We start from the raw sequence: 12,625 nt of genomic DNA, 5'->3' as shown, positions 1-12,625 counted from the left end.
AGAAACAAATATATATGAAGAATAAATAGAACAACGAAATTCATTATTAAGGTTAAAAAGAGTATCTTGGTTTAATACTTAATTATATACATTGCTTTCTTCAAACACTTTTTATAATTATTATAGAATTCTAAGCGTACAGCAGCAACGAATACTCACAATATTAACACAAAAACGAATCAGTCAATGATGATACTAATATTTATTACGTAAGTCAGGGGTTTTCGAATTGTGCGGCGCGCCTCCCTGGAGAGACGCCGAATGTTGTCAGGGGTGGCGCGTGGACTTTTAAAATTAAAAGATCATAAAAAGGAACATATTTATAATACAACATTCAAGCAGCCTGCATCCTTCTTCTTTAGTAATACATAGTGAACTAAGTCTTTGTATCACTTTTGTTTCACATACGAGCAGGATAACCCTTTCACCTTTGGCTTAAACGTATATAATGCTTGTTAGATGGCTACTAACAATCTTCTACTTTATCTCTGTAGAAAGTATGCCTTCTTAAATGACTTTGGAATTTCGCACGACGCTATGTTAGCTTAATATTTCCTCTCTTAAATTTCTATTATTATTTTTGGGATGATCCTGGAATTTTAATCTTTTCTAAAGTACTACTGTCATTTACGAATAGTCTTATTTGTTTTATTTTCATTGGTCGAACCCGTCTTGCGTCTTGCCACTTCAAATTATGTGGCGAGATTTAATAAATTCTGTGACTCAAAACAAGTCATACACTCCATTGACTTTGCTCAAAGCTCAACATTTAAATGTGCCGGTTTTTATTATTTAAACTTTCAATTTTGACATAAATGTCTGACTTACCACAATGTATAATTATTAACACCGGCTAATAACATTAAAAGGTGTAATCAGTGTGTCATTACAATGTAGCTCACCTATGTTAATGAGATATTTCCATTAGTGATTAATAAATGGAACATAGTTTATCACAGTGATAGTTTTTTTTTCTTTTTTTAAGGGACACACAAATTTATGTTGTTGACACATTTCATTTTTGATAAGGGAGGCGCGTTCAGATTTTCGTGGTTGAGGGGAGCCTTAACTGCAAAAGTTTGAAAACCGCTGGCCAAATATGGGATATCAAATATGGGATTTTATCCAGGTCTACATCAACACAACCTGCACATAATTGAGCAGCTTGGGGAACATAATAGTATATCATATTCTCTAATTTTCGAGCAGACTGGAAAAGAGGGTTCAACAGTCCCATGCAATTCAACGCAATAACAGATACCAAACAAGCTTCTTCTGCCGTCTGCAGGTACATTTCCGAAACTGAACTACCTACATACTTTTCTGTGATTTGATCTCAACCCATTCCACCGAATACCTCAATTTCACCTGAAGTGGCATTTACCATTACGCGTATGTGTTCGCCCGAGACGTTTAATTAGAGAATTTACACCTAATGTTTGTTAACATATTGTTGCGAACGTTTTCTTCTTCTCAAGTTAAAAAAAAAAAAAGTTTTTTAATGACATCGTATTAATTGTTGTTAAATTTGGTTGCTTATAAAAATGGAATATTTCCAACAGTTTATTTCTAACAATTCAAACTAGTGCAAATACTGAACGACCAAATTTATTTAAACACAGCTCGATAAATGTAATTAAAAGTTGAGAGACTAATAATGTAGGAAAGACACAAAACAGCAAAAGCTATAGAAATTTAAAGCAAGAAGAAATAAAAACAGTTTCCTCAATTTAACAAACATGTACTGTTTTACAGAAGTAGTTACTGTACTTATCGAGCCTCAACTACCATATTTTATCCTTTAAGTTTATTAAAATAGATGAGAATTTCGCAGAATGCATACATACTCTTATCAAAACATTATTTTATTTACGCTTTTCTTCGTGGATGATCTTTAATTTAAACTTCAATAACCTCAAACTAACATGCTGTTACTCTAGTTTTTACAAAATCTGTCTTGCATATTCAAACACACTTAAAATACCGATTTGACGGGGTCAAAGAACTAACATTTTTGTGTAATACAATAGAGTACCGAAAACTCAACCTAATATGGACCAAAGGGCCGAGTTGTGAAAATGCCGGTTTATCGGGAATGGGGTTAAAAAAAAGAATAAATACGAGTGTTTCCTCAGAAAATACAATACTGTACTTGTATATATTGGTTGTTTGAGAATACAACAGAGAATAAACTGGCCAAATACCCTTAAAAAAAGGAAAAGTATATATTTTATGAAGGCACAGAACCTTTACTATACAGCCAATGACCTTATGGTTGGTTTAAAGGGACAAGTATTGCCGATAGATGGCACTACAGTCTTCGTATCTCTCCCATGTATTTTTTATCTTTCACGAAAATTCACGATTTCTCTTGCAAATTTCAACTTGCAGACTTCAAATTGTTAGAAAAGGAACTTCATAATCTATCGAAGGCAATAATCCGTGCCGATTGTTTATTTAGAATTTTCCTCATTGTTGAAATGGCTTTATTGTTGAAATGGATATCCAAATTTTTAACAATGAAATTGTTTCAACAATGAAGACAATTCTAAATAAAAAATCGTCACGGATTGTTTCCTTTAATAGGTTATGAAGTTCCTTCTCTAAAAATTTGAAGTCTCTTTTATAAAAGAAATTGTAAATTTTCGTGAAAGGTAAAAAATACATGGGAGAGATAGGAAGAATGTAGTGACATCTATCGGCAAAACTTGTCCCTTTATACTAGCCTTAAACGGATCAGGGTTTTTTCGCAATGCCAGGGTATGGCTGAGTTATCCAGACTGCCAAGTTTTAAGGATTCTACTGTATGATTCTGTGTGGTAGTGCAGTTCGTTCAGATAACATGGTACAATGTAAATACTTGATAACAAAATAAAGTTTTACACTGAAATAAGATTCAGATGGGGATTGAACATCTTTTCAGTTTATTGTGAGGGTGAGTTAACCACTGCACTACTCAATCGTACCTTAAACCTGGTATACATTTTCCCCACTTGATGTAGATGTTCGACGAACACTTGAACTGTAAGGGTTTTTGCTTCACTGTTTACTAATATCACAACTACTAAGTTATTCGAACACAATAAAAGTTCGTATGCATAAAGTTGGCCGAGCATAAATCTCAAGAGAGATATGATAAATTAATTTATTATAAATTATCATTTTTATTTCTCTACGTACATATACTTTATATGTAGTCTTCCTATATTCTGTGGCACAAAAATATAGGAAAAGCAACTCTCAACTTACAGTACCAAAACCCTTTCACATCAGAAAAAAAAAAAAAAAGTTAAATCAAAAGTTTTGCAACAATAATAGCTAAAACACTGGCCAATCGCCTCTCTTTTAAGAGTCTTGTACTTTTTAACTCACATTTAGAATTAATTCAAACAACTGCTAATTTCCTTAGGCTAATTGAGAGGTTATTTAGAGCCTAAGGATTTGAATTTTCTTCATACGATTGTCAGAATATAGCTTTTTAAAGCAAGGTGGATGGCCAATATTTTTTGAGCAAGCCTGTACATAATCGAATACAGCCCATATATTTACGATTCAACCTGTGTGCGAAATGGAGGGGAGCCAGTTGGTTTGCTCTTTCTGAACCTTCTTCAAAGAGTTGGAGGAACACATATATTGTAACTGTAACTGTACTCCAAACACTGACTTCAGTACTAATTCAGAAAGCAAATATGGTATATATATATATATATATATATATATATATATATATATATATATATATATATATAGATAGATAGATAGATAGATAGATATAAAACAACAGAAGATTCTATTTTATAATCAGCTCTAATATTATGTTCAAATACACTTAATTATAAATGGGGTAATGTTAGTGATTACTTCAAACAATATTTACCTTCAGAATGTTTTCTACTTCCACCTGACCGCCCTGGGCCTATGAAAACAAAGAAAAAATAAGTAACAGTTTCAAGCAAGTCCTCACATTTACAATCTATATTTAGTCTAATAGCTCAAAAAATTTCTTTGTGGCAAAATACCAGCAGATCTAATTTTCATATTGTGATTCTAATATGATTTTCTTTTAACCACTTCAACATCGAGATTATGAAGAACGAAATATACTATTTGTTGTTGTTGTTGTTGTTGTTAATAATAATAATAATAATAATAATAATAATAATAATAATAAAATAATAATAATAATAATTGTTGTTGTTGTCGTCGTCCCAAGCCGATTTCTTTCTCTCCCCTTTCCCGGATAGAGTGCATATCGAGGGACGACATCTCACGTATGAAACAGACTTGAAGCTACAGATGCCGGATGCCAGTAATGCCCAAAAATATGTACAAATGAATAATAATTATTATTACAACAAACTATGAGGAACAGACTCATTTACTTGAAAATACGAATTAGCACTGTACTTGTCTTCTGAGTAGCTCAAGTGAAGGGTAAAGGGAAAAAAGGAAGGAATGTCACAAAACTATATTTTCGAGAAAACGGCATTTTAACATTGAAAACCGCGTACAAAATAAATAGGGTTAGTCAAGTCTTTTGTTCCTTTTACATGGATATTTCTACATCTATTCATGCATGACATATCCAATCAAATAGTACCAAGAGTCACCAACAGATAGGACAAAACACTTGATAAAGCACACACATGGAATTCCTTGTTTTTTCCCTTACCCTTCAAGTAATAATTTTATGCAAACATTAACAACACGAAAAGTAACACACTTTGTAACACATTTTGTAGACACACTTACTGACGGTCGCTTGTTTTTCATTTAGACCCCAGGTATTCGACTGGATCAATTGTGCAATTATTATACATCTTTATTTATTTTTTTAATTTCTTGTATACATTTACTCATTTTCATATGATCTCATTCTCTTAATGACTTATTTACTATATTCATTATTCTTATTAATTTATATTTTCTGACCCGTAGTAGAGATGAGGGGATACGGTGACTCAGTGGCACAGCACACCTCTGGCGCGTGGAGTCTGGTTCGATCCCAGCTCCCGTCAAGTGGGCTTTGTGGTACACAAACACGGTGTGTGAGAATTTTCTCGGGGTTCTCCTGTTTCATCCCACTTTGTTCATTTCATCATTACCAACAATCTTACCATCAACAATTTTACCTTCAATGTCTCCCTTAGCCTTGGTCATAATTGTGGCATCTTACTGTAACTAAATAGAAAATTGAGTACATTGGTTAACGCGTGATGTAGTACTGTACAATTTTAATGAAACCAGCTGTGCTTGTTTTAATTACTGTAGTACAGTAAACGTGCGTGTATAAAAATATGTTGAATGCACAACGATACAAACTTATATACAGATCCAACAGTATTTTCGAAGTACAAAGTCTTTTCAATTTAACGTCCCACGTTACGTCCGTTAGGCTAAGGGAAACGGATGATTAAGGCAAGTGAATGACGATGAAAGAATAAGTGGAATTACAATGTGGGAGGAAACGGGAGTATCCCAAGAAAATCCACGGACACGACGTTGTCCACCACAAACTTACTTGGACGGGGATCGAATCAGGAATCCCACGCACCGAGGTATAGGTTCTATCACTGAGCCTCTGCCACCCACCCCCCTCAAAGTACTAAGTAATTATGCACGTTTTTTTTTTTTTTTTAATTTCCTCAACACTACAATAATTTGAAAAATGTAGAATAGACTGATGAGCTACCTTAAATCGCTGAGCCATAGTAATATGACAATGAAGCCCACTTACATTCGGAAACGTCACTTCAATACTTTATCAATAATGCCGATAAAGCTGTATTTTTCTTTTTGGATCAAAAAGATCCAATATATTTCAGTCAAAAATTTTCTTGTAGGTCTTATATCTGGAGAACTACATACAGTGTAGCCAAACCCAAACTATCACTTAAACTCAGTATGATGTGCTTATTCCGTAAAAAATATGAAAACTCGATTTAAGGGCCGTTCAAAAATTCTGTGGCCCCTGATCTAAAAACTAATTATAGGCCAAGATCGCAATCTTTTGATCCATTTTCTTCTTTGATCATTCCTCAAATTCTTCTTTTCTCTTTTCCTCGTTTCCTTAAGTTTAACTTGTCTGATTTATTTAACTAAACGGCAAATAAAATACAGTGTCTTAAATGGACACATATCCTAGCTCTGTAGTTTAAAGTCCCATTCAACAACGAGGCTCAATGAAACAGACCTTCAGTTGAATTTGGGATCCAAACTACATGAGCTCGAAACTGAAAATCAAACTCGAGTCTCTCGCGCCGAAGGCATATATATTAACCATACAGCTATGAGATGAGTTCCACAAAACACATATTAAACCTTCTATTTATTTATTCATCTTTCTCACCACACTATTCTGCCCAGTTAATTAATTTGACTTCTTCCAATAAACTTACAAAACATTTACAGAAGAACTATCAACTGAAAATTTCCGCTTCATTGGATTACATTTTGTGGATTCATTTCGTTATTATAAAGAAATTAAATGCTCTTCATAGCTTATTTCAGTTCTGTAACAGCAAAAAAATTTACTCATATGCAAATTACTGAATCTCTCGAGTTACTAGTGATTTTCATTAAATGACAGGACACTTCATTGCTGATTTTGTATGATGATAGGATACAGAAAAATTCTACTTATACTTTGTGCCTATAATTCAATATAAAACACCTTGACAGAATCATATATTCATTATATCGACAGTTTGTGTATAAAGCTAAGGTATCACTTTACAAGAATCTTGTAACAGTCATTAAAAAAAAAAAAAAAATGCAACTCTACAATATTACTCCATGTAAATATAGTCTTAAAAGGGACATACATTTTTTCATCTTGCAAGGAGTCAAACCATGTGCAACTTTCTGGGTCGTCTTGCTTGCTACCTGCTATCGCCCTCCCGCTGACATAAAGAGAGAGAGAGAGAGAGAGAGAGAAACAGTTTCGCCACTTTCGAAACAACTGATTCTTTTGGACGGGGAGGGAAGCGCGCCAATATATAAGTTTTTTAATGAGGTGGTTCACCATTTATCCACTAGTGTAGTGCTGCATGGGTGGAGATATCTTTCTTGCTTTCAGAATGTTGTAATGTGTAAACAGTAAATAGAAAGATCGGGTTATAAGATTTTTTAAATGACAACTACAAGATTCTTGTAAAGTGACAACCCAGTTTTAGATTCACTCTTACATAAAATCTTACCAAGATACTAACCTGATCCACTTGAAGTTTCGGCAAATTCCTAACATGGTTTATTCTTGAATACCCACCGCCACCCCCTCCTCCACCATCCCCTGGTGGACCTGGTAGATGACCCATGGGTGGGCCAATTCCCCCTCCGCCACCTTTCACAGCTCCATTCGGTCGCTGATCGCCGTACTTCATCGACTGACCAGGGTATCCACCTCGCCCACCATAGGGCGGCTTCCCATCCGTGGGCTTGACAAAGCCACCCCGTGATCCTTTCTCCCAGTTAGCACTGGAGTGCACTCGCCCATTGTGTGGCCCTGCTGGACTGACGGGAACGGCGAACTCTGGAGTTGATGGGATACTTGACCGACTGTTGGACTGGACAGGAGCAGGGCTTGCAGGAGGATGTCCATCCACACCAATCAGACGCTTGGGATCTTCCAGTAGATGTTTCACGTGCTCATATTCCCCTAACTTTCTCTGGATTTGAAGCTGAATTTTGTCAGTCGATGATGGTTTTACCTGTAAAGAAAATGAGTAATTAGTAATCAATGTATTTTAGAACAATTTGTATCATAGAGCTTGTTTATATTTCAAAATATTTATTACAAACAGGAAATACTAAACAAGAAGTACTATTCTTATCAAGCTAATTAAACATTCCTTTTATATTTTGATACATTGTCAGGTTCGGGCTTAAAACTACAATATATAAACAATGAGGGGAAAATTCAGCAAACAGCAGAAACGTATCATTTACGCATACCAATAGTCTGAGTGCGTAAAAGCTTCTTGCTTAGGTATTATATGCAAGAACATAAAATACCCTCTTCTTTAAAACAATATAGCAAAAGCTGAAGATTCACCTCGTCGGAATTTCAGTACTGGTTGCTACGATTATCTACGTAGTCAAGATTTTAGGTCTTGTAGATTGTGGACAATTCAGTACAGCTTATAAGAAAGATGAAGAGGAGTTTCTTGCGTAATACTTAAGAGGCCCCGTCACTGCGAAATTAAAATACCGCTAATTTTACAGTAACTATGTGGTATCATCAAATAATTTTAAAAAATAGATATGTGCAACAAGAGCGCCCTAGACAATATTATTTTACACAGATACCGTTATCACGACTCACCTGCTTTCAATTTCCAGCAATTTAGAAAATTGGCATTTATTTTCGCGTTTTTAAATGGCTGCAAATGGAAAGCTACTAGGCTCGTGATAACGGTACCTCATGCAAAATAATATTGTCTAGGGCGCTCTTGTTGCACATTTCGATTTTTTAAAATCTATTTGATGATACCACATAGTTACTGTAAAATTAGCGGTATTTTAATTTCGCAGTTATTGGGCTTCTTAACGATCATGAATTACTTTTATTCACATCACATTTCAATTATTATTTGATAAGCCATTTATTAATGAAGAATGTGGGCTCTTGAAACTTTAATATTAGCTGTAAGCATCCGTCGTTGTCCGATCTTTAAAAAAAAAAAAAGTTGAGAATGCTCCAAGAGCATTGCCAGAACTTGAAAAGAATGGAGAGATGGAGCGGGATGGATAACTCTGATTGTTCCTACAGTAATCTGTTCATCCTCACCACCTTCTGTTTTTCGCAAAAATTCGCAAAATATCATCTGTATATGACTTACGATTCCCGAGATATGGCTCGTTAAATCTCCCGATATTCGAACTTTTTTGGCCAATATCTGGGGAAGGGTGATTAGCTGGCCAGTAGCCATCGGATACTATTTGGTATCAAAATGTTCAACATCCTCGCAGGTATTGATCAACACCAATATCTTGGGGCAGGAGTTTTACGCAATTTGAAATTAAATATTTCGCATTTGAAATTAAAAATTTCGTATTTTGTCGCATTTTGAGATAAAATTTATCATTTTTCGCTACGTAAATTAATTTTACAAACTCTAATATAAATTATACAAATTCTAATGTAAGCCCAATATAAGTAATAAGCAATAAATCAATAATGCTATTTAGGACAATGAAGTTATTCTTTATGCGGTTACTAACAACAAATTACTTTTCTTTCTTTACAAGTCCAAAAACTTAAAATACACTAGCACAGTATCATCACGATTGCTATCACAAACCACCAGACATTGTATTAGTTATACACCGAAAACATATATACATGTAAAAACACACACACATACAATACATTAGTGCATATCTTCTAGTATATATCGTCTGCAAATTATTATTCTGATGAAAAGTGCAGCATGTTGCATGCTTCAACATTTTATTCTTTCATTTGTAGCTTTCTATCACTGATTACCAAGCTGTATTTAAAAAAAAAAAAAAAAAAAAAAAAAAAAACTTTCATTCAGTATTCGTTATTGGAAGCCATATTGCCGACAGGCACAAGTTATTTAAGTTTAAATTTTTCTCCCCTTTGAAAAAATTGTACTTTTTATTTATGTATTTTAACAAATAAAATTGACGTTTTAAAAATTCGCAATTTGTCGCGTTTTGCGGCACATTTCGCTCAAAATGTCAGTTATCACATTTTGTTGCGACTTCAAAATACCTATTTCCTTACTCAATTTGATGTAGTTCGTTGGAAAACCAACTTTCGGCTTTGTAGGAAAACTTTCGCGATGTCGCAACTTGCGAAAAACTCCTGTCCCTACCAATATCTCTCTACGACTTACCGTTCCCGAGATATGGCTCTTTAAATCTCCAGAAATCTGCCATTTTTTGGCCAATATCTCAGGAACGGTAAGGGTGACGCGAAAAATTCCATCATTTTCTCAGACAGTTTTTAATGCTCTATCGAATGGCGGGCTCAAAATTGAAAAAAAAAAATAATTGCAAATAACAGACAGACAGACACACAGACACAGAGAATTCAGTAACAAACTTTTTAAGTTCATTAAGTCCTTACTCCATTATCCAGTATTTATCATCCCGTCCGCACAACCATGACGAAATGGGTGTTGCATATACAAAAGGCGTTATTAGAAACTGCGAGAAACGTGAATGCGTAGCTTCCAATTTGAGTCCCAAATCAAGACCACTGGAGACTTTTTTTAAGGCCTTGTGCAGGATTAGATCTGCTGAAGATCAACCCGTGCAGCGTGTACCAAATCTGTGGCTATATGTCACTCCTTTCTACGAGAAAAGCTCTTGCTAGACAGACACACGTTATTTTATTAAAATTACTGTTAAGTTGAGCTTATCCTACAATTTTTATAGCTGCATGCTTCGCTTCTTCTTGTCTGCCTAGTATGGACCCTTCGTTTAATACCAGAAATTTTTCCTATTTACTACAACTATAACAATGAACTGCTATATTACAAGTGTCATTTTTTACTGCATAATTTTGTCCAACTGGTCTTGTATAAAAGAAAAAGGATGCAATGACATTTTATTTCTTAAACAAATACACTTATCAGTCTATTTGTTTATTGTTTAAAAATTTAACTGAAGTTCAATGAACTGACTGCTTCTGAAGAAATTTGTTTTTACTAATTTTGAATGTGGCGTCCTTATACCTCAAAAGCCAATGCTGCAGTAGGTCTATTTTTTGAAGGCATTCACTTTAGCGGAGGGAACAACATAATACTTATTGCAAGTATTAACAATAACTGAGGAGCGGGGGGAGGGAAATCAAACGGAAGCTGGCCAGCCTTAAATGAGTAAAAGATCTGTTCCAAACCTTTGCCGCATAAAATCAAGGAAAATTCATGGTGAAACTAATCAAAGCCTAAGAAAGTAGCTGGACACGAGAACCTCCTGATTACTAAACAATATGTCTTAACGTTTGCTCCGCAGCTAGTGGAAAAATAAAATTTACCAGAAGTAATGTATTTTCGAACGCGACTCTACGTAAACTAGAAAACTCTCATATGAAAAATAAAAACAGTATTTCGATTACGTTGGTGTTCATAACACACACTATTATTACGCAATCGTATTTCGAAACTTAACTGGAAAAAACACTGACTTGTGCATCAAATTAATTATTTATTTGTGTATTTCGAGCTCTAAATCAAAAACAAATAATCCACATATTACGAAAGAAAACTTAATTTGTAAGAGTGCCTTACGTGTTTCATTTAATATTAAGTTTTAGAACAATACAAATCCAAACAAATTTTTAAACACTGCTGCACTTGTTCAATCCCACTAAACAAACGGAGACATGTAATTCCCTTATCGCACTATAAAATTTGATACGTTAATGAGCCAAGACTCGAAGCGTGACCATTTTCTCTAGGTAATTGAGTTTTCTTCTACACCTTTATCGCTTAATAGTATCGATTTCGTGCGACAGGATGCAATTTTATTACGATAAAAAAAATGAAAGATGAAAATACTTTTTTCTACTTCGATGATGATAATACGCACAGTCAACTGATTGTTTCGAATGCTATGTCCGTGACTTTACTTTTGTCGGCAGTAAGTGAGAATGAAATGAAGTATGTGCTGGAAACAGAACAATAGGTGTACATGTATAAAGAGAAAGAGGAAATATTATCTAATTATATTTACATTTATGAGGTTTATTCTGATAATTGTGGTTTATGTTAGTCACATTTCAATCTTTTGACTCAAACAATGATATTCGAAATGAAATTTATAGTTTAGAACCTGTGTTATTCGCTTTGATAACCCAAACAGATGAAACACGACAGAGTAAAAAATAATATTTTTTAAAAAAGCTACGAAATAAAGATAAACCCCACAGGGACCATAAGTCTACAATAATTTCACATGAACTCGAATAAAACCTATTAACCTAGAGCACTATCACTGAAAATGAAATGAAATCTTGAAGTTTTACGTCCCATGGTTATGCCGGCCAGGCTAAAGGAGCGGTAATAATGAGAAACGAATGAAAGGTGGAATGAATAAAGTGGGAGGAAACGGGAGAAACTGAGAAAACACACACACACGGTGTTTGTCCACCACAAAATTCACTTCGGAGATGGGATCGAACCAAGGACCCCACGTACCAGAAGTGAACGTTCTATCACTGAGCCACATACCATTACAAATTAAAATGATTAAAATTGAGCTTTACCTCATCGGCATTAACTTAATGTGATTAGGAAAAAAAAGACTGAAACAATCAAATTGGTAAGGACTCACTGATCATATTGGGCATAAAAATGGTCTTTCTGAATGTGACTCGTCGGTTTTTCCTTTATTTTGTAAGGTGATCAAAAATATGGCCCATGAGGTGATCGGAAAGAACATAGCTGAATGTAATTCTCTTCTTGTAATTATTATCTATTATATAACGGTAGACTCTTAATAAAACTACAGCTATTTTCTATACGTATATATACATATTTCTCACTAAAGAAATGTCTAACAAGCCTTACGTTTATGAAAACTACTTTTTTCCATCTTAAATGTAATAATTTCCCTATCTAGTCATACAATTTATTTCTTTTTTAACAAAGTA

The 12,625-nt window shown here is 34.3% G+C and overlaps 1 protein-coding gene across 6 annotated transcripts in view; it reads right to left on the bottom strand.

Moving 5' to 3' along the window:
* The window catches only part of lilli (AF4/FMR2 family member lilliputian), a 561,135-nt gene that overhangs the window by 121,782 nt on the left and 426,728 nt on the right, over positions 1 to 12,625 (bottom strand). For all 6 annotated transcript variants that reach the window (XM_081737944.1, XM_081737943.1, XM_081737942.1 and 3 more), the window contains 2 exons: positions 7,212 to 7,709; positions 3,878 to 3,916 (listed from right to left, as the gene is read on the bottom strand). In XM_081737944.1, the coding sequence (XP_081594070.1) occupies positions 3,878 to 3,916; positions 7,212 to 7,709 (537 nt within the window). The remainder of the gene's footprint in view (positions 1 to 3,877; positions 3,917 to 7,211; positions 7,710 to 12,625) is intronic.

The sequence above is a fragment of the Thermobia domestica genome, chromosome 14 (genome assembly GCF_964235325.1).
Source record: "Thermobia domestica chromosome 14, izTheDome1.hap1.1, whole genome shotgun sequence".
NCBI lineage: Eukaryota > Metazoa > Arthropoda > Insecta > Zygentoma > Lepismatidae > Thermobia > Thermobia domestica.
The sequence above is the reverse complement of the archived record's forward strand: the minus strand, read 5'-3'. Positions and strand labels throughout refer to the sequence as shown.